Source organism: Miniopterus natalensis, chromosome 10 (assembly GCF_054644295.1).
Source record: "Miniopterus natalensis isolate mMinNat1 chromosome 10, mMinNat1.hap1, whole genome shotgun sequence".
Classification (NCBI taxonomy): Eukaryota; Metazoa; Chordata; class Mammalia; order Chiroptera; family Miniopteridae; genus Miniopterus; species Miniopterus natalensis.
In genome coordinates, this window is record NC_142090.1 from 63220933 (window position 1) to 63242999 (window position 22067).

Here is a 22067-nt window from a genome sequence, read left to right on the forward strand (position 1 = left end):
AATTTTTAGTTTTGGGCTCATTTTTACATCCAGTTCTTGTGATTTCCATCTGCTTGTTTGAAATCCCTTCTGGAATGTATATGCCGTGAGGACAGAGATGGCATCAGTCTAGTTTATGCCCAATGTGATGTAGGGCACATAGTGGGTGTTTATCTAATTTATATTGAATGAATGAAATTTAACTTGAAGCTGAAGGTAATGTATTTCATTACTGTTTTTATTGTTTCTACTAGACATTTTCTCTGCAGTTTTCTGTTACAACACAGCTCTTATCAATCTACAAACTAAATTTCAAGAGATTGAAAAACTTACCTATCTGATATTTCTGGTTGGACCAATTGATGCTACAGGTTGAAACACACACTTAATTTCATGGGGTCACTTATTTTTCTACGTTGAAAACTGACTGAGCAGAACTCCTGACACCAAACAGTAATTTCACAAGTTTATTCTATTGGCTGGAAAGGAGACTGAACACTCCGAGTGTGACTGACTGGATCCCATGTATCTCTAACGCAGGTTTGCATTACTGGTGATGGATCAGTGCCATCTTCGCCCACAACTGGCAGCATAACATTTGAGTCTTTGTTTCAGAATACCAGATAACCCGGTAGAGTGAGCCTGTTTTTCCCCCCTCTTTACAAATGTAGGCTTCAAGCTGTGTGCCCTGAAAATCCTTTCTGTGTCAGTCCTGTTTGTTTCCAGCAGAGTCTATGAAACATGTCAGCGGACTGCTCAGAGGGGCCCTTTGCAGAGATTTTTTTCAGCAGCATTTTGGGATCCAGGGTCAGGAATGGTCAGCCCAACTTACTCTCACAGTATATAAATTTACTCTGATTTAGGAAAGATTAACAAAAGACCTTTGAAGGCAGATTTGTACAGCACAATACAATATTGTACAAATGTACGTGTGCAAAATGAATTTGGCCTTTTATGTTTCTAGTCTTCCAGCCCAAAAGTAAGGATGTCTAGGCTTAACTGTTTAACATAGTGTTAAATGCTTAAATGATGTTTTTGGATGGCTTTAAGATCTTCCAGGAAAATTATTACTCATAACTACAAAGCAACAAGACTCAGACCTAAAGACATCTGTGGAATCCCAGGACAAGTTAATTAAGAGCAGGCAGGACTATAAGTGGGTCTGACCTCAGTTGGATTTGCTGGTATCCTTACTTCCCTGAGTAAAATGCCTTAAGAATTCTGTGTGACCCTGAGATTTTAAGGTAGCAAGCAAGGTTTTTAGCTCTGTGATTTCAATAGCATCCATACGGTTAAAATCTAACATGATGCATAAAAGTTGTATATAAATATGTATTAAAGTTAAGACTCACTAATATTTCATAAAGTAGATTGCCTGTTCCATTGAAACCTTCAGGTTTTCTATGTATTTTAACAACCATTTATAATTATTTTTATAAGCCCTTAGTGAGTGTGTATGTAGAATTATCTTTCATCTTGCCCAGCCCCCCACATAGTCAAATCAACAGATTTACTTCATTATCACAATGATGCCAGTATGTTAGTTGTAGTCCATCCTTGGCTAATTCCAGGTGTAATAATTTTGGTATGTTAATATGTTCTTGGTGCCATTTTAATTTTCTTTTCGTTAATTCCTAGCCAGCCCTTTCCTATGTTTCTTTGCTAACTGTATTCCTCCCTCTGTGGCTTAGCTGTTCCTATTCTTGGCTCATTTTCTTGAGGAGTTATAACAGTTGTTACCCGAATCCTGCCTGACAGCAGCAGGCCCCTGGGAAGGGCATGTCTTCAGCAGTTAGTACTTTTCTTTATTACTCCTGTTTTTTACTATAGTGGAAAATGGGGAGTAAGTGGATGGTATTAGGAAAAATAGAAGGAAAAACTACACTGAACTGTGGGGGACTTAAATGTAAAGTGTATTAAGGTGAGTTGGGTAACTCCAGTTTAGGTCAGTAATGGGGGCTGCATGTTATGTGATGATTTAGCATTGTCAGGGGACTGGGGTTCTAATACCAGGTGTGCTGTTCTTAAGTAGATGCAGTAAAGCCAGCTCACGGCACTGCCACGAGGGCTGAGTGAGGTTACCTGTGAGGGACTCTCCCAGCAACTCTCCTGTGCTAAAGCTAATGGCCACAGCTACATGACAAAGGCCCAACAGCAGTTGACACCAAGACAAACCTTTATCTCGCCCCAACTCCTCTCCCTCCTCTGCAGTCAGGGTTTAACATGGTTTCTCATTTAATCTTTGTAACCACCTCATCATGTATGATTATTCCCATTTTTCAGATGAGGACATTGAGGCTCTGAGAAGTTAAGCAGCTTGCATAAGGTCATGGATTTGGTAAAGGATTTGGGTGGAGGTCTGTCAGATTCCAAGCCATTCTCTTGCCACAGGGCCAGGCTGCCTGGTGTCACGTGTGTCACCGGAGAGCAAAAAGGAGATAATGGGGTGGCCAGTCCCACTGTTCTTTCTACTGCTTCACTGGGTGAATGACTAATAAGCAAACACTCCCAGAGGGCATTTGCATTTTAAAAGAGGAGCTCATTAACCCTAATGAATCTCTAATTGGTGGAATTTGTGGAGGAGATATTTGTGAGCACAGGGTTTTCTCCTGTCTTCAAGGTGCTTGGCCACCCCTTTCCCCCCTGTAGAGTATCAGCTGCTCTGGCATCAGAAGCGTGCAGGAGATGCAGTCGCAGGTGCTAGTCTTTCCCAAGGGCAACCGAGTGCGTGAACAGGGCGTTGTGAAGACAGTCATCTGACAGAAAGTAAGTGTGGGTTAGTGTTGTGTAAAATGAATGTTCAAAAGCTAAGTAACAAATTTGGCAATGCCGAGGGTCTTCTGAAGGGTTGGGTAAAAATACATTTCATCATCAGTTTTCACTTCAGAAATGTTGTATCAGCGTTTTCCACAGTGTGTTCATAGATCTCTGCAAGATGTTTAATAGGCGTTAGGTAGATAAAGTAGCTCCATAGTCAAATGCATTGTGAAAAAAATCTAAACTTTCTTTACTAAAGGATTTCTCAGAGCCTTTAAATATGTTAAAGTATATTGAAATCACCTAACAGGGAACACCCTCTGCAGGTTTTCCTCATACTTTCGACCACAGAAATATTTTTTCCAGATGAACTCCTTGAAACTTGTGTTTTGTAGATTGCATTCTCAGATACTGAGTTCTAGATCATTCCTCTCTAATCAAAGAAAAGAAAGAAAACAGTTTTCTGTATTCGCAACTTTTCGTTGCTGGAAGGCCCAACCCTGGCCACACCAGCCCACTCCTAGTCCTGTTGGGCTTTAGGGCACTCCAAAATTACCATCCCTCTTCCCAGATAAGATATGGCCAGTTTTAGGGGGGAAAAAGTAAAACAGATGAAGACCAAAGTCTCATCTTTATTGCCTGTAAAGCTGGTGTTGAAGAATGTGGCTTCTATCAAGGAGCAAATAGGTTTCCTAATCTGAACCCTGGAATTAGATTGAGCTCCATCCGGTTACAGGATATGCTGGCCTGGAGCAGGCTTCCCCACAATGGAGGAGGTGCCTGTGGAGGGTCAGAGCAGAGAGAGCCACGTTCTCTGTGATCCTCCCATCCCCAAGACAGGGGAAAGGAAGGGACAGGACCACAGAACCACAGCAGCCAGGCCCTCCGAAGTCACTGGGCTGGATTAGAGGGACGCCTGGGGTGACTGCTACTAGAGCTTCCTCTTGATGAGTTGGGTGCTCTCTCCCCCACCCACTACCAAGCCCCCCACCCAAGAAAGTCTCCTCTAGGTGACCCAAATAGGCATTTGAGTTCCCTTCTCATCATCGGGGTTTTCTCTCCTCACCATCTTACGTATCCCTAGTGCTCACTCCTGACCGACATTTCTTCTCTCCCTCAACCCAATTCACCCAGCAGAAGGGAATCGTGATCACAGTCTAATGACTGTCCCTTCCTCATCTCCTTACAGAATTCAAACATATTTCAGCCTTTTATCTGAAAAGGTGGAGTACATATATTCTCTAAAACAGGGATCAGGAAATTACAGCCTGACAGTGGTCTTTGTAAAGAAAATTTTATTGGGGTACAGCCGCACTCACTGGTACATTCAAGAAGTTGCAAACAAGACAGTGTGGCCCACAAAACCTAAAATGTTTACTGTCAAGCCCTTTACAGAAAAAATGTTGCCAACCCTTACTCTAAACTGTAGATGAATTTCACTTTGGTTCTTTAAATCCCAAAAGAGCTTCATTCGTATGCGTATGTAGCCTTTATCATTTACTCACTCAAAATAAAAACTGTATTTTAAACCAAGAAGATGGCATGTTGTAGTATAAGAGGGATTTTGGCTCTTAGGAAAGTGTTTCTTGCCTACCAAACCTCTAGAAAAGTATCTAGGGGACTGTGTGTGTGCTTTGAAGGACCCGAAGAAGGACTTGCCGTGGTCAGAAGCATTTGTGGTCATCAGTGGAAAGGGCAGATAATCCATGGGGCCTAAGGCAGAAAAAAGGAGTCAAGAGAAGTGTCTAGGGGCCCAGGCATTGGACCAGCGCAAGATCCTGTTGCGGCGAGCAGGAGCCCTGGGCCCTTCTCTTCACCCCCAGTTCCCTAACTCGGAGGTGCCATTCCTCCCCCTCAGCCCCCAGCCCTCAGAACCTTCCACTGGATCCCTAGAGGTGTCAGGAGACTGGGTTCTGCCCCTCCTGAGACTGCCTTCTTCCTGGGAGGCCTGGGGCATGTCACTGCGTGCCCTGGCCTTTAGGGTTCACTCACCAGCTGTAAACTGGGAGCTTGGGGGGCAGGGGGAGGTTTACTGCACCATAGTGAAAATTCAATGTGCCAGTGTAAAAAAAGGCTTTATGAAATGTAAAGTACTGTGAAAGTGTTGGTTGTTTTCTCTTGAAACAACTGGTTTGCAAATGAAATTTTTGAATCTATACAGCACAAAAATTAGAGTTAACTGAGGTTTGAAAACTAAAGCACCTTATTTCACGTTTGTCACATGCATCTTTATTAATTGTTAAAACTCAGTTCGTGTGGGTTATAAAAAATGGATAAAATAACTGAATTTTTACCATGACAGAATAATTCATCAGTGGGAGGAAGAAAATACCAAAAGTCACATTTCTTTGTGACTTTTTTCCCCTGCTGTTTGTGTAGTTTTCATTTTGTGCCTTTGTTTATAGAGAATACTCCTGCAGATGGCATTTTTCCCTGTAATCGGTTATTGTCTTATCTGAGTCATCGCCAGACCTGGCATTTCAGTAAATAGTGATTCTATAACCGCTTCCAGGCAAACGTGTTGTGTGATGTCAGGAACACTGGCTGATAATCCTTCTGGTTACTCAGGCAGTAGGGAGAAACAGGGAGCGTCTTGTGTAGATACACACCCTGACATCAGCAAGTGGCAAAGGAAACACACTGAACGCTTTCAGCCAAATGATTTTAGCCAGATACAGTGTTTGTGTGGCTATGGGATGAAGCAATAATCATTTTAAATGTAAAAAAAATTTCTTGAGTTTTTTTTAACCTAAAAGGCAACAAATCTCGGGCGATACGTATTTTCTGTAAGCATCATGCATGGGAGTTACTAAACACACCTCGACCTCATTGTAGAGAGGTTCGCTACCTTGGCTGTTCAGGCTGCCTTGCTCTCGGCCTATAACCGAGCGAACTAAACTCCTGGTTCATTGGTTTTGCCACCTGTGATTATCTTATCCCTAACTTCCAGAGAGAAGTGGATTTCTAAAACTAAGATTCTTCCTAATATGCAAATAAATGGTCCATTTAAACAATCACTTAAAATCAATCAAAAGAGTTTAGTGATATCCTAGGTCACTAAAGTAGGTTGATTTAATTTTTCACTTAAAATTATTAACTTTATTTTCTTATAGATGTAACTCAAAAGTTCCTAATGCTTTTCTTTTAATATGATTTATATGTATGTATGTGTGTGTGTGTGTGTGTGTGTGTGTGTGTGTGTGTGTGTATATATATCTTTATTGATTTCAGACAGAGGAAGGGAGAGGGAGAGAGAGAGAGAAACATCAATGATGAGAGAGTCATTGATCGGCTGCCTCCTGCACGCCCCTGACTGGGGATCAAGCCCACACCCTGGGCATGTGCCCTGACCAGGAATCGAACCACGAACTCCTGGATCTTAGGTCGATGCTCAACCGCTGAGCCATGCCTGGCTGGGCTTAATATGATTTTTTTAAATTAACTCTTTTAAAAATCTAATAAGTTATACCACAATTATGGATCACTAGTAACAATACATTATAGCGGTATTTCATAAATTTGCCTTTTAAGTTTCACAAATATGTTTTAGAAGAAAGAGACCAACTGTACGCTTAAATACAGTTTTTATTACATACCATTTAGTATTACTTTTTCACAGTTTTATAGACTGGAAGCCATAAAGAGAAGTTCACTAACTAATTCAGCTAGTTTTTATTAAACACCTATTATGTGCTGGGTCCTGCCCAGCTATTATGTTACACATAGCTGAGAGCAAAGCTTATAGGCTGGAATATGTATTAATATGCTTGGATTTTAAACATTTTGGGGAGTTCCTAAGTAAAATAACTGTCTTAAGTAAACAAACTACCAATTTAATTCTTGCTTCATGATTTTAGAATTTAACAGAATTTTATTTAATCCTTTAAAATTTCCACGAAGTTCTTTCTTCCTTGGTAAACTAAACTTTTGTGTTTCATATGGAAAAGTTAACCTCAGCCTTTCTTACTTTCATACTTTCCATACTCTCCAATCAAGACTTGTGATCTTCCTTCTATTAACAAATTCCTAACCTTTAGTGTCAGCCAGGTCATCGCCTATGAATTTCTTAACTAACCTGTTGTGGACATTCCTGAGCTGGCTTAATTTTATGGGATGAGCAGTTTACAAATTACTAAATTAACCTCTCATTATGCTTTAAAGGAATAGGCTAATTGTTTATTTATGTAACCTGTGTTAATCACAGACCGTTAGTGATAATAAAAAAATAAAAATAGGCCATCGATAAATCAAATTATGCTTATGCTTGCCTATGTTTGTGTTGTTGGAGCCAACCTAGTGGCCAGCTTCATTTAGTAATGTCCTCACCCAGGGAGCAGCCTTAGGGGTCAAAGAAGAACTGAATGCTGGCTGCGAATTTGTTCATTTTTTTCCCTGCTATAAAGATTGTTCACCATTTGGTTAATTATTGAACACAAACATATATATTGAATTCGAGGCAGATCCACAGATATATAAACCTTATAAAGAATAAAGCTAAAAAAAAAAACCAACAAACTAATTTGGAGGACAGTTATTCATATTATAAAGACTTATAATTTGAAAATAATTTCCTTATCTTCTTTAAGTTGTAAGCTTTCCTAGTTTATTTGAAATATGGCTTGACTTACAAAAATGTGAATTCACTTTCTTTTTCCAGTGTAAACTTTTATAAAACAGGATACAGTTCTGGTTTAGGTTGAATGTGTATATATATATTTACGGATGATATCTGAGACCCCAATAAAATCACAATTCTTAAAATTCACTTATTTACTTTGTAACAAAGGAAATAGTAGTTGATTCCATAATGTGGAACATATAATATCAAAAGATGTTTCAAAGAAATAGAAGACAATTTGGCCTCAATGGTATGGTAAAGTTTTTTGTTCTTTGTTTCTTAGGAGATACAGCAGATGAGCAAAGAATGGCAGCAAGAGGTACAACTTCAGAAGTAGAAGGCGATCAACCGGTAGGTGAAATTCCGAGTCCTTTTGGGGTGAAACCGAACCAGTCTCGATGGTTATGTGTTTCTCTGAGGCTGAACAATAACTTCTCTTGCTATGCAGACGGGTGTCTAGATACCAGGAAACAGGTGACCTGCTCAAAATTGGGGTGACAGTACAGCATGGCTTCCCAAGTGCTACGCTTCTCCTTGTGCTGGTAATGGAAACTTTCTGCCAAAAAAAGAGAAATAGAGCATTCAAGTTAAAACTTTCGAACTATTTTTAATTGAGTGGTTATTTTCTAATACATTTGAATAAATAGATAATATGTGAACATATAAGGGAAGGTTTGAAAATAATCTCTTCAGAACTATATTACATTACCAGCTCCAGCATCAAAATGCAGTCCTTGACATTAGTCAGTAGAAAGACTAGGGTCCGTTGGGGAGAGAAAGGGACATCTGTAATATTTTAAACAACAACAACAACAAAAGAAAGACTCGGGTAGCGTATTTGTTCTCTGCCGCATGAAAAAATTGATTCGCTCCTTGAGGGTGCTCTTTTGTACACTATGTAGAAATGTACTAATGTTATTTAACCACTGAAATAATTTTTAAGACTTAGGGGGAATGTTAATTCTTAGGGTGGAAGGGGTATCCATGAATTTTGAAACTTTCTACGTGGTGACACTCCTCTACGTATATTCTACGGTGGCACAGGAGGGTATTGATGTATACAAACGGAGTGGGGTCCGGGTCCTGGCCCATTTGGTTCATCTCTCTATCCCCAAAGCCTAGCATAGAGTAGGCAAAGAGATTTGTTAAATGACTGAATGAATACAATCATGAATTGTAAGTAGCCAGCAATATGCGTTTTAAGAACAGAGATTTTTATTTTTTTATATTTAGATTTTCCATAATGAAGGAATATTTTATAATCAAGAAAAAAGCTTATTTAAAGAAGTGATGTAGGAAGGAAATTGATGTAGAGGAAGAAAAGAGTCATCTTTCGCATAAAACTGCGCATTTGTTTTTGTTCATGCACGCGACAAATGTTTATTAAGCGCTGACTGTATTCAAGGTGCTGTGTAAGAACTGAGTATACAGTGGTGAAAACACAGATACAAGAACAAAGAACTATGTTCATTCTATACATTGAAGCAACTTGATCTCTTTCATTGATTCAAACATTTAGTGAGTGCTGACCTTATATATAAGTAGCATCTTTGATGGGAAATAAAGGTTGATGTATTTGGAGTTTGGGAAAGACCCCTCAGAATGGTTTAGAAATCGTCCACGATTATTGAGTTTAATTGCTTAGTTATGGGATTCACTGGAAATGTCTGTGGTACTCGATTATTTTTCAAAGCTGATGCATTGATGGAAATAATTCTTAAGGAAAGCAGCTTTTGAGATTCTGATCCTCCCATATTTCAAACTAGCGCACTGTTGTGCTGTGTCCTGGTCTCTCTGTTACACAACCAGTTCTTAGAGTGGATTTATACACTCTTGCTCCAGCAGGTGCTCAGAAGTGCCTTCCGCTGGAAGCGCAGCTGGGCGCGCAGAGGGCGGTGTCTGCTGTCAGGGCGCTTACTCGGGTAGCGGAAAGCAATAGGGAGCCTGCAGATGAGAACCCAGGGTTGTCACGGTGCGAGAGGACGATAATAAAACCCCTTAGAGGCTACGTATGATCTGCCACAGAAAAGCCAAATAATCATTGACGTCGACCGTAAGAGTCTAAAATGAGTTCATCATTGCTCCCCTTTAACGACCCCCAACAACAGCATGGCTGCGTGTTCACCGGCCCCGCCCCACAGCCTCCCTTCATCAGCCGAGATGAATCTGACGCAGGCTCATGCCTGAAATCCCGTGTAGAGGCTGCTGACCTCCACGGTGCACCCCCCAGGGCACCCCCTGAGCTCTGCGCCGCGCCCGGGCGCCCACAGACCCGGGCCCGGGCCCGTTTATAGGCAGCGCGGCCTTTCCCCGCCGGGCGACCGCGGCCCCGAGCTGCTGTCGCCTTTCTCCTGTCTCTGTCGAGTATCACCATCCTCGGTAGGGGAGGCTCCTGTCCAGTCCATCAGGAGCCCTGTCACCTCCCCGCTACGCCCAGAATGTGACGCGGCCTCAACGCTGGCACTTAGAACCCGAGTCTAGGCCCCACTTTCTCCAGGACGCTCGGCCTTCATTCTTGCCCCGCAAGCCCCTTCGCACGGCGGGCAGACGCGCGCACGGGACCGCGGCCTCCTGCCGCCTCGGCCGGGCCGTGGGCCACAGGCAGCGCCGCGCGAGCTCTGCACCCTCCCCTCCCCTCCCCTCCCCTCCCTCTTCCCTCCCCTCCCCTCCCCTCCCTCTTCCCTCCCCTCCCTCTTCCCTCCCCTCCCCTCCCCTCCCCCCTCCCCCCTCCCCTCTTCCCTCCCCCCTCCCCTCTTCCCTCCCCCCTCCCCTCTTCCCTCCCCTCCCCTCCCCTCCCCTCCCCTCCCCTCCCCTCCCCTCCCGTCCCCTCCCTCTTCCCTCCCCCTCCCCTCCCCTCCTTCTTCCCTCCCCTCCCCTCCCCTCCCCTCCCCCCTCCCCTCCCCCCCGCTCCCCTCCCCCCCTCTTCCCTCCGCTCCCCTCCCCCCCTCTTCCCTCCGCTCCCCTCCCCTCCCTCTTCCCTCCCCTCCCCTCCCCCCCTCTCCCCTCCCCTCCCCTTCCCTTCCCCTCCCCTCCCCTCCCCTCCCTTCCCCTCCCCTCCCTCTCCCCTCCCCTCCCCTCCCCTCCCCTCCCCCTCTGCCTTTCTGCCCCGCGGTCACCTTAAGCTCCTTCCCACCCCAGCCTCTGCACTTGCTGTCCCTTCCTTAGCACAGCTTCTCGTCTGCCTCCTCATCACCCAGGTCTTAGCTCAGGGGACACTTCCCATGACTGTCCCAGCTAAAGAGCCCCTCCCCCCGGTCACTAGCACATAACCCTGGTTGCCGAATCTCGTTGATCGCCACCTCAGAGTTTTCGTTTGTTTACTGCCCGCCTCCCCTGCCTGGAACGGAAAACAGACCTCACATGCCTCGAATAGTGTCTGGTACATAGAAGGCTCTGGATAAATTCACATTACCTGATCATCTAGGTTTCATCTGACTGCCAAATTCAAGGCCTAAAATCATCCTTTTGGCTCATTCTTGTAACCTCATCAGATCTGTCATCAAGTCCTACTGATGCTACGTTTCAAATATCTTCCAAATCTGGTTCCTCAGACTCCAACTAGGTGCTCAGCCGTTCACCAGACTCTTACTAGACGAGCAATTTTGTTCCCAGATCTCTTTCCAAAAAAGAATAGCAAGTTTTGGTACTTCAGCCCCCCCACCCCCACCCCCACAATGTCTTGAAATCTGCAGAATAAAGCTGAGACCCCAAGCCCCGTTCAGATGTGACCTCCTTTGTGAGCTCTTTTCCCTGCTCCCCCAGCCAGAGACCACCACGGAGGCCTGCGACCACTGTCAATTCGCTTTAGAGCCTCAGCCACTAAGGAACTGTCACACTGTGGTGTGACACAGATGCCCTGTCCATGACTTGTGGATGGATACATGAACAAATAACCGGTCCTCTGCAAGTGCTGTTTTATGAGCACTTCTCTTCATTAAATTCTGTTTTCCACCTTCTATTTTAAACACACAATTATTTTTTCCTCTCTGTAAAATATAATTATATTTCTTAGGAGTTACCCATTAAAAAAATCTGTTGGTTTACATTATTTTTTGGCTGTCTTACAACATCAGCAAGGAAAAGTGGAATGATTTCAGTTAGTTTTCAAAAAGATATACATCTGATTAAGAAGTAATTGTTGTACCTAGCAGGAAAGATTCTCATTATTTTAATTTTTAATGGCTCTACAAGAAATGTTGAAATATTACTTTTAATGAGAATATATATGGTAAATTAGTATGGATTCTGTAAGGCTTAAAAGTCACCCTCTTCGTTGTCAAAATATGACAACACATTTTTTCTAAGGACCCTTTGGAGGTGGCTTTTAGCATAATGAAATAAGTTTTTTGGAGAATTCAGATAAACATGTAGATTGCCTACTGTTTTCAGGGAATTGTTGGATATAGGAGATGTAAGGCTCTGTGACTCCCACTTATAGAAGCAGAAATTTTCAGCCTATTCATGGGTAACTAGAAAACTCTACCAGTCGCTATAATACAAAGTGGAATAAATACGTTCCTTAAACTCCACAACTCCAAAAATAACTGAGATTTCAATGGAGGGAGATATAGCATTAGTGAGAGTCATGGAAGGCTCCATGCATGATGTATTTTGACCTCTGAAAATTTATTCATGCAATCAAAATTGCTAAGATAAACTTTTGTGGAATGAAGTTCTTCATTAAGAGCACTTTAGAATACAGAGGCCAAGCACGGTATGTAACTTCCTTCCACGTGTGAATCTCAATGACGGATAATAAAGGGTTAAAAAAATAAATGTCGTGTCTGTGCTGCACTGTAGTTTTTTTACTGGCAGTTAAAATATTTTGTTAAGTAGTCTGTGATATTTTCCCTTACACTTTGCAGCCCAAGTATACTTCAAAACTGTGCTCCCTCTCCAGTAGAGCTCTCTCACCAACATCATGGAAATTCTAACATCTAGGTGGAATATAATTTGAAAAACGGAGACTTCATTTGGGCATCAAATAAGTTAACTTTTACAGAGTTGAATTATGAAATATTTAATACATTTATTTACATAATAAACTATGAAAAGCAGCATATTTATTTGCATGAAGTACTTAGTGGAACTTTTTACTTTGTGAAACTAAAGTACAGCATTCATTCCAGAAAACCATGATTTCTCAGTTTGTTTGTGACTCCTTCACTCCCCCTCCCCAGTTTCTCTCAATGACTGAAATTAGTTACCACTGATTTTACCCCGGTGCTCCTTGTATATGATCCCAAAGTGTTACCTCCTAAAGTAGGCGAACTTAAGGAAACACTGAACTAATGCAGTCATCAGATATAGTTTCTCTCAAATTGTGCTTCAGTCTGCATTTTAAGAGCCATTGATAACTTTTAACAGAATTCGTGTTTTTGGTGTGTGGCTCCTTTAAACCCATGTTTGGGCTTATTAAAATTAAAGTCATTAGGCTCTAGTACTTGGGGAAAAGGTTATGATTTGGGGCTAATGATCCACTCGGAGGACGAGCCGCCCTGCTCTGTTTTCCCCTCTGGTCTTGTTGCCTTTCAGGGTCAGTGCTGGTAGTGAGCTGCGGGGACACTGCAGGCGCTCAGTGCCCTCTGCCAGTCTAGGCGCCTGTCACGTGCCGCTCCCCTCCCCTCCCCTCCGCTCCCCTCCGCTCCCCTCCGCTCCCCCCTCCCCCTCCCCTGCCCTCCCCTCCCCTCCCTCTCCCCTCCCCTCCCCTCCCCTTCCCTTCCCCTCCCCTTCCCTTCCCTTCCCCTCCCCTCCCCTCCCCTCCCCTTCCCCTCCCCTCCCCTCCCCTCCCTCTTCCCTTCCCCTCCGCTCCCCCCTCCCCCTCCGCTCCCCCTCCCCCTCCGCTCCCCTGCCCTCCCCTCCCCTCCCTCTCCCCTCCCCTCCCTCTCCCCTCCCCTTCCCTTCCCCTCCCCTCCCCTCCCCTCCCTCTTCCCTTCCCCTCCCCTCCCCTCCCTCCCCTCCCCTCCGCTCCCCCCTCCCCCTCCGCTCCCCCTCCCCCTCCGCTCCCCTCCCCTGCCCTCCCCTCCCCTCCCTCTCCCCTCCCCTTCCCTTCCCCTCCCCTCCCCTCCCCTCCCCTCCCCTCCCCTCCCTCTTCCCCTCCCCTCCCCTCCCCTCCCCTCCCCCTCTGCCTTTCTGCCCCGCGGTCACCTTAAGCTCCTTCCCACCCCAGTCTCTGCACTTGCTGTCCCTTCCTTAGCACAGCTTCTCGTCTGCCTCCTCATCACCCAGGTCTTAGCTCAGGGGACACTTCCCATGACTGTCCCAGCTAAAGAGCCCCTCCCCCCGGTCACTAGCACATAACCCTGGTTGCCGAATCTCGTTGATCGCCACCTCAGAGTTTTCGTTTGTTTACTGCCCGCCTCCCCTGCCTGGAACGGAAAACAGACCTCACATGCCTCGAATAGTGTCTGGTACATAGAAGGCTCTGGATAAATTCACATTACCTGATCATCTAGGTTTCATCTGACTGCCAAATTCAAGGCCTAAAATCATCCTTTTGGCTCATTCTTGTAACCTCATCAGATCTGTCATCAAGTCCTACTGATGCTACGTTTCAAATATCTTCCAAATCTGGTTCCTCAGACTCCAACTAGGTGCTCAGCCGTTCACCAGACTCTTACTAGACGAGCAATTTTGTTCCCAGATCTCTTTCCAAAAAAGAATAGCAAGTTTTGGTACTTCAGCCCCCCCACCCCCACCCCCACAATGTCTTGAAATCTGCAGAATAAAGCTGAGACCCCAAGCCCCGTTCAGATGTGACCTCCTTTGTGAGCTCTTTTCCCTGCTCCCCCAGCCAGAGACCACCACGGAGGCCTGCGACCACTGTCAATTCACTTTAGAGCCTCAGCCACTAAGGAACTGTCACACTGTGGTGTGACACAGATGCCCTGTCCATGACTTGTGGATGGATACATGAACAAATAACCGGTCCTCTGCAAGTGCTGTTTTATGAGCACTTCTCTTCATTAAATTCTGTTTTCCACCTTCTATTTTAAACACACAATTATTTTTTCCTCTCTGTAAAATATAATTATATTTCTTAGGAGTTACCCATTAAAAAAATCTGTTGGTTTACATTATTTTTTGGCTGTCTTACAACATCAGCAAGGAAAAGTGGAATGATTTCAGTTAGTTTTCAAAAAGATATACATCTGATTAAGAAGTAATTGTTGTACCTAGCAGGAAAGATTCTCATTATTTTAATTTTTAATGGCTCTACAAGAAATGTTGAAATATTACTTTTAATGAGAATATATATGGTAAATTAGTATGGATTCTGTAAGGCTTAAAAGTCACCCTCTTCGTTGTCAAAATATGACAACACATTTTTTCTAAGGACCCTTTGGAGGTGGCTTTTAGCATAATGAAATAAGTTTTTTGGAGAATTCAGATAAACATGTAGATTGCCTACTGTTTTCAGGGAATTGTTGGATATAGGAGATGTAAGGCTCTGTGACTCCCACTTATAGAAGCAGAAATTTTCAGCCTATTCATGGGTAACTAGAAAACTCTACCAGTCGCTATAATACAAAGTGGAATAAATACGTTCCTTAAACTCCACAACTCCAAAAATAACTGAGATTTCAATGGAGGGAGATATAGCATTAGTGAGAGTCATGGAAGGCTCCATGCATGATGTATTTTGACCTCTGAAAATTTATTCATGCAATCAAAATTGCTAAGATAAACTTTTGTGGAATGAAGTTCTTCATTAAGAGCACTTTAGAATACAGAGGCCAAGCACGGTATGTAACTTCCTTCCACGTGTGAATCTCAATGACGGATAATAAAGGGTTAAAAAAATAAATGTCGTGTCTGTGCTGCACTGTAGTTTTTTTACTGGCAGTTAAAATATTTTGTTAAGTAGTCTGTGATATTTTCCCTTACACTTTGCAGCCCAAGTATACTTCAAAACTGTGCTCCCTCTCCAGTAGAGCTCTCTCACCAACATCATGGAAATTCTAACATCTAGGTGGAATATAATTTGAAAAACGGAGACTTCATTTGGGCATCAAATAAGTTAACTTTTACAGAGTTGAATTATGAAATATTTAATACATTTATTTACATAATAAACTATGAAAAGCAGCATATTTATTTGCATGAAGTACTTAGTGGAACTTTTTACTTTGTGAAACTAAAGTACAGCATTCATTCCAGAAAACCATGATTTCTCAGTTTGTTTGTGACTCCTTCACTCCCCCTCCCCAGTTTCTCTCAATGACTGAAATTAGTTACCACTGATTTTACCCCGGTGCTCCTTGTATATGATCCCAAAGTGTTACCTCCTAAAGTAGGCGAACTTAAGGAAACACTGAACTAATGCAGTCATCAGATATAGTTTCTCTCAAATTGTGCTTCAGTCTGCATTTTAAGAGCCATTGATAACTTTTAACAGAATTCGTGTTTTTGGTGTGTGGCTCCTTTAAACCCATGTTTGGGCTTATTAAAATTAAAGTCATTAGGCTCTAGTACTTGGGGAAAAGGTTATGATTTGGGGCTAATGATCCACTCGGAGGACGAGCCGCCCTGCTCTGTTTTCCCCTCTGGTCTTGTTGCCTTTCAGGGTCAGTGCTGGTAGTGAGCTGCGGGGACACTGCAGGCGCTCAGTGCCCTCTGCCAGTCTAGGCGCCTGTCACGTGCCGCTGAGGGGGGACAAGCCCCAGATTCACGGGAGGTCCGCTCTCGGCCTGTGCCATTATGACTCATCTCCTCAGGGAATAAACATTACCAGCAAGCCAGCAATTAGTCATGATTTTCTAATCTGAAGTCATGGCCAGTGTTTTATATTGTGAACACTGGAACCATATTAGCTACTAATTTACCGGAGGACCTATTCATGTTTGGTTTTGTAGGTGTATTTTGAGAGCTACGAATATGTAAATTTTAGCTTTATAATATAATTAGGTCCAATTTTGATGACTCATTTTAACACATCCTTTTAGCTTTTTATTATTATTTTTCCTTTTTATTGATTTATTGGGGTGACACTGGTTAACAAAATTATACAGGTTTCAGGTACGCAATTCCACAACACATCTTAACACACACATTTGGATTGTTGAACTTCAATTTCTTTTATTTGCACTCCTAAAATTATTTTTTAATTTGCACTTATTTTTAGTCTCCAAGACAGGAATATATTTATTTATTTAATTCTCTGGCTTAAGATAGCAAAATACAAAAACAAGCCAATAAAAAACTCCCCACAAAACCACAGTTCCATTTGTATATTTGTCTTGAGTGACAACTAATTCACATATGCATATGGAGCCACGTATAAAATAATAACTAACAGATGGTATAGCTGCAAAGTAGGATTTATAAAGATTATTATCAGCTGGTGGTACTGAGATACTCTTGTGGTTATACTTACAGAAGACACAAAAATTATGTATAATAATAAACTGTGACACTAATATCCCCCCAACTTCTGTTAACCAAAGTGGCTTATTGCATATTTAATATAATTTCTTAATGGAGACCTAAAACAATCTTACAGCCAACTTGTACTAGGAAATTTAATAGGCAGCAATTGCAAAAACAGTAATTTAGGTAGTAGCAACAACAGCAGAATGTTTGCTAAAATTAAGTGCATAATATTAGAATCCCTGGGAAATAAAGTAAGGATTTGGGGGACTTGTTTATTCAGGTCATTTCAAGCACATTTTTCAATCTAGTACATAGTATTTGTAATGTTTTATTTGTGTATTTGTGAATAGTTCAGTTACATGTAGAACTTATAGATCAGTAATTTAGGGAAAGGTTGATTTTTTGAAAAAGGTATGGAATATACTTATTAATGAAACATCCATTTTTCTTTTAATGTTTTTTTATACTTAAGTCTTTTAACAGAGCTTTCAGACTTTATAGGGACTAATTTCCTTGTTGCTTTTATTTCAGATAGTAATTAAAGTGCATGAAAATATCCTAGAGCTTTGTGAATGCCATATGATGTAGACTTTGGTTTCCACTCCTTTAAAAGGGGAGTAAGATTATCTCGTTTAAAACTGAGCTCTGTGTAGAAAAGAATTGGGGTTGCGTGGTACAGGAAAAAAAGACCGGAGGGAGTGATCTTCAAGGATAGTGTTAATAGCAAACATTCATCTACTGGATGCTAAGAATTTTTTAGTATAACATGTATATAAGTTTATAAATTTAAAGTTTGGTGTTATAAAGATGATTATGAAACTGTTTATTCTCCCAATATATTCATAGTCCAAATACAGGTATAATGGGTATTGATATTGAAGGCAGTTTAAAATGGTACAACCAATTTTGGAAAGCATTTTGGCAATAAGTATCAAGAACCACAAAGACGTTAATATACCTTGACAGTAATTCCACTTTTAGGATACTGTTCTAAGAAAATAATCTTTTAAATCCACAAGAAGTTATATGTGCAAAAAATGGCAATCCACTCAGTGGAATATTTTTCACTTTTCATAAATGAAATTTATGATTCGTTTTTCAATAAAATATGAAGACTCTTGGTTTCATAATTTCAGTTAAAAATATGAGGCACAAAATTACATATATAGTATAATTGCTGCTATGTATAAACTGTGCAGAAAAAGATGATGTCATACATGAAAACATTAAGCGTAGTTGCCTTTGGGGTGATAGATAGGTGAGTTAAATCATCCTTTCCAGTGTTTTGATTTTCCAACTTGTCTATAATGAGTGTACCTTATATTCTAAATGATAATGAGGCGGTGGTGAGGAAACAATGTATTCACTCAAGGGCAGTTTTTGTTTAATGGAAGAACTCTTGTACGGCAACACCACCAATGGAGTGACCTATTGAAGATGATCCTTAGGAGACATGTTGGTACCTTCCTGCCTTGGTTCACTTAGGTTTAGATCCCTTAATGAGTTGATCACAGAGCACCGTATCTGATCTCGACTTGTCAAAATATCTCTCCTCTCACCCAGGGGACGTCACAGCTAGAAGAGCAAGGTCACCTGGAGATTATTTTTTACATCTCATTGGAAGGCATACGGCCCAGACTTTTCTCATTGATCAACCTGACTGTCAATGTCATGATATCAGTTATAAACTCATATCCCCGCCCCCCCCCCCAAAGTTGTAGCTACTAGTGTGAATATATATGTGTCTAAAAATCTTGCTTTTCCCTTTATATCTATGATGCTGAGACTCTTATTTTGAAGATAGTAATTTCTCTCATTGTAATAATTAGTTTATAAGAATATAACTGTCAGATGAGTGCGAGGTTCTTTGTTTTGTTTTTCTTAATACAAAACCCTTTCAAATTGCTGATTTACTGGGAGGTGAAGCATAGTTGGATTATTGCGCTGTTTACGTCATTTAAATGGTAAATTTAATTTTTTAGATCTGTTTCTCCTCCTGTGCAAGATACCTTTAGGGAAGATTTTATAAAATGCATTTCTCCAAACTTTATTTTCATTTGAATTACTGGGCCATATGATGTAGTACTTTTTCTGGATTCCTCTGCTCACCAAGTGTCTGATCTAGAACAAGTTGCTAAGCTTCTCTTCAACTTCAGTGCTTAGTCAGTGCAGCAGGTTGGTTAGATGCAGTGTCTGAGATCTTTTCCTCCCAGAAGTCTTGGCTCGTTACCTCTTTGAACAGTGAATTGGGATTTTACCACCAAATGCCAACCTTCATACTATGACTTTGGTGGGAGGTAGGGAGTGGACCTGCTGCATAATGAAGACCTTAGGCATTGATTAGTCAAGCCCTTAGGCCTGTTAGGAAGGCCTAGTCCAGCAGTCCTTACTGGTGAGGTGTCAGACTGCAAAGACCACTTCCAAGATCTTTGCTCTTGCTTACAAAGTCTGTCTTGGGAATTGATAAGTTTGGCCACTTTAAATCTATAAATTCTTGACTTCTATATTTGACGATCAGATTAGCATAGGTGGTTGATTGCTCAAAACACTGGCAAGATGAATTAACTTGAGGCAAACTTATCGGAGTTTGTAAAGATCTTTTCTGTAATTTCCAATTTGTATATTTTTGTTACCACTTCATCTTTGTCCTAATTTTAGTTTTGCTGGAAAAAAAATTGTAATTGAAAGGTCATAATTCTGGTATTTTTCTGGCTTCCACTGGGGTTAACTAGCACAGTGAAACGTAATGTTCATTCATTCCAGCCTGTAAGGCCAAAATATGTGAGGTGTATGAGAGCAGCCCCTGTTTCCATCCAAAATGCACATATGGTGTGGGCAAGCCAGTAACGTGAATTTTATGCAGTGTTTCTTGCTCATGCACACAGTCTGTTGCTCGGTACCAATTATTCCTTGCCAGAAAGAAACCTGCTAACCTGCTGCTTTGTAGCTCCACTTGATGAAGCTAGGTAGCTTAAAGTGACCAGGATGATACTTATTTAACTTCAGCAACCTCAGTTTGTTGAAGTTCTCTCTCTTTAGCCACCTTCCTCATCTGTTGACTCACTGCAGTTGATTGCAGTTAGACTCGGGACTGGGAACCTTGTCATATTCATGGAGCTACGTTAGATCTAATATGCGCGTTTATGCTACTGTTGAGGAGGAACCATAATGTGGAAATAGTAGCTTTTTGCTGAACAAATCGAGTTTTCTATCTCCAATTTAGAAATTATTACTTTAAAAACCATATGGAATGTTCTGTTTATGTTTTGGTAGTCATTTTCTTGTCATATTTCCAGCTTTCACTTTTGTAGTTTTAAAAACCACAAAACCGGCGGGGCGAGAGGCCCATGCTGGGAGAACCACTGCTCCCTATTTCCCACAGCCACCTTTTTCTAACCCCCTATTTTTTAATTAGTAGCAAATGGTCCTTATTTTTTCCTCCTTGGGATCGTGTTACAGTCCTGACTTGCGACTACACAGAGGTTTAAATTAAAGCACAACCATATATATGTTGTCTTCACACCACCCGAGGCTCTGGTTCGAAGGGGAAATTTCATGTGACTCCACGCAGTGGGCAAGCAGCGTGCAGGGGTGTGCTTGGACTGAGGCATTTTCTGAATCCTCCATTCTGTACCTTACTGAGGCTTCTTTTTGTGAAAATGCTCATGGGACTGCTCCAATGTGGACACACAGAAAAAAAATACATTTTAGTTAAGCTCGGTTGAATTTACATAGATTTTACATTTCCTTCCAGATCTAGCAGGCCCCGTTCCTCACTGAGTGTCAGCTTTTTGTTTTTCTTTTTATGAACTGCTGTATTCTTAACCTGTTCAATAATTGACATTAATTTCCACCAGCTCAAGGACTGTTTAATGTCTACTTTTGGGATGTCATATTCTTAGAAACATGCCTTTCGCATACTGCCTTTTAAATTAGTTAAGAAATCATTATGGGTGTGAATTCATAAATATCCTCTAACACTAGTTATATAATAGAAAATGTACATACTAGAGCCTCCTAATGTAAAAGCTAAAAGCCATGCTCTCTTTTTTAAGTAATAGCAACCCACGTTTCCTTGGACTTTTTCTGCCACTTGGAGAAAGATAAAAGACTGGCATATATTATACCGAAGAGCACAGTGACAGTGGACTGAAGTACCATTTACATAGTCAAAAGCCCAGAAAACTTTCTCAGAAACTCTGAACTGCAAAGAGTCAGTAAAGTGATACATAATCCTACTTTAGTTGGTTTCAGTTGGAGAATAATTAAAAGAACATTCTGCTTGTTCACCTCAATATTCTGGGATTTATTACTGGATCAAGCCAGCCCAGCAGAGAGCTGTATCTGTCCCGTCGTCTTTGTCCTGCACAGATCGCCTTCCCTGGACTGTTTTTCAGCTTGATTGAGTAACTGTGAGAAACTGTTGCGTGGAATACACTGTGACATTTATTATGGACGAATTTTTACCAAGACATTACATAGTTTCTCCTGAGTGAAGTCCCAGTTAGGTCTTCTGATTGCATGTTGCTTTTATACTCACAGAAAATGTTTTGTATCTACTGAGGTGGTGATAGTCTTTCTCTCGTGGCCATGGTGAATTTTGCATCAAATCATTTTTTCCATTTTCCTTTGGCAGGATGACACTCAGACCTAAATTTACAGCTGAATTCTAGTAATTATTTAGGACCCTACAGGCTATGTATCTGCAGACTTGATTCCCCTCTTATCTCATCACACTCCTATTTTGTTTCCTGGACATGATTTTTAAATGTATTGTGAATTGTTTTGTTAGCTGCTTCAGATTCACCATGTAGAGGGAAGAGTTAAAATATGTACATATATAAGTGTATTTATGTAATACTTATATAAGCCTATATTTAAAGTGTGCTTTTTAATTGGTTATATAAGAGGTACATAAAACTCGCAATTTTAATTTTCTTTCTTTTAAAAAATCATATTTGATAAGATAATTCAGGAGTTTTTAGTTGTGAGAATGCGCGACATTGGGCACCTTAGCTGCCCTCTTTGTCCGTGCCTCGGGCTCACTCGCTGATCCCCAGCCCAATGTGGTTTCTTCAGGGCCCTGTTGGCTGGAGGACGCGCGTGAAGGAGCCTCCTCGCCGGATCCTGCGCTGGGCAGCGGCTTCCAGGCAGCTCGTACCTCGGGCGTCTAACTCGCACCACCAGCCACATCAACCAGCTCACGGCCTCCTGCTACGCCACTTTTTATTTTCATGCTCTAGATGCACTGTTAGATTTTAGATATCGGTATGGAGGGCATAGGAAAAGTGACTACCTAATTTAGAGCGATGTTGTCCTAGTGAATCCACAGAACCCTGCC

The 22067-nt window shown here is 41.8% G+C and overlaps 1 protein-coding gene across 1 annotated transcript in view; it reads left to right on the forward strand.

The window, feature by feature from the left end:
- The window catches only part of UMAD1 (UBAP1-MVB12-associated (UMA) domain containing 1), a 182270-nt gene that overhangs the window by 115151 nt on the left and 45052 nt on the right, over positions 1 to 22067 (forward strand). Inside the window, exon 3 of the mRNA XM_087821177.1 lies at positions 7638 to 7705. Coding sequence (XP_087677303.1) covers positions 7638 to 7705 — 68 coding nt within the window. The remainder of the gene's footprint in view (positions 1 to 7637; positions 7706 to 22067) is intronic.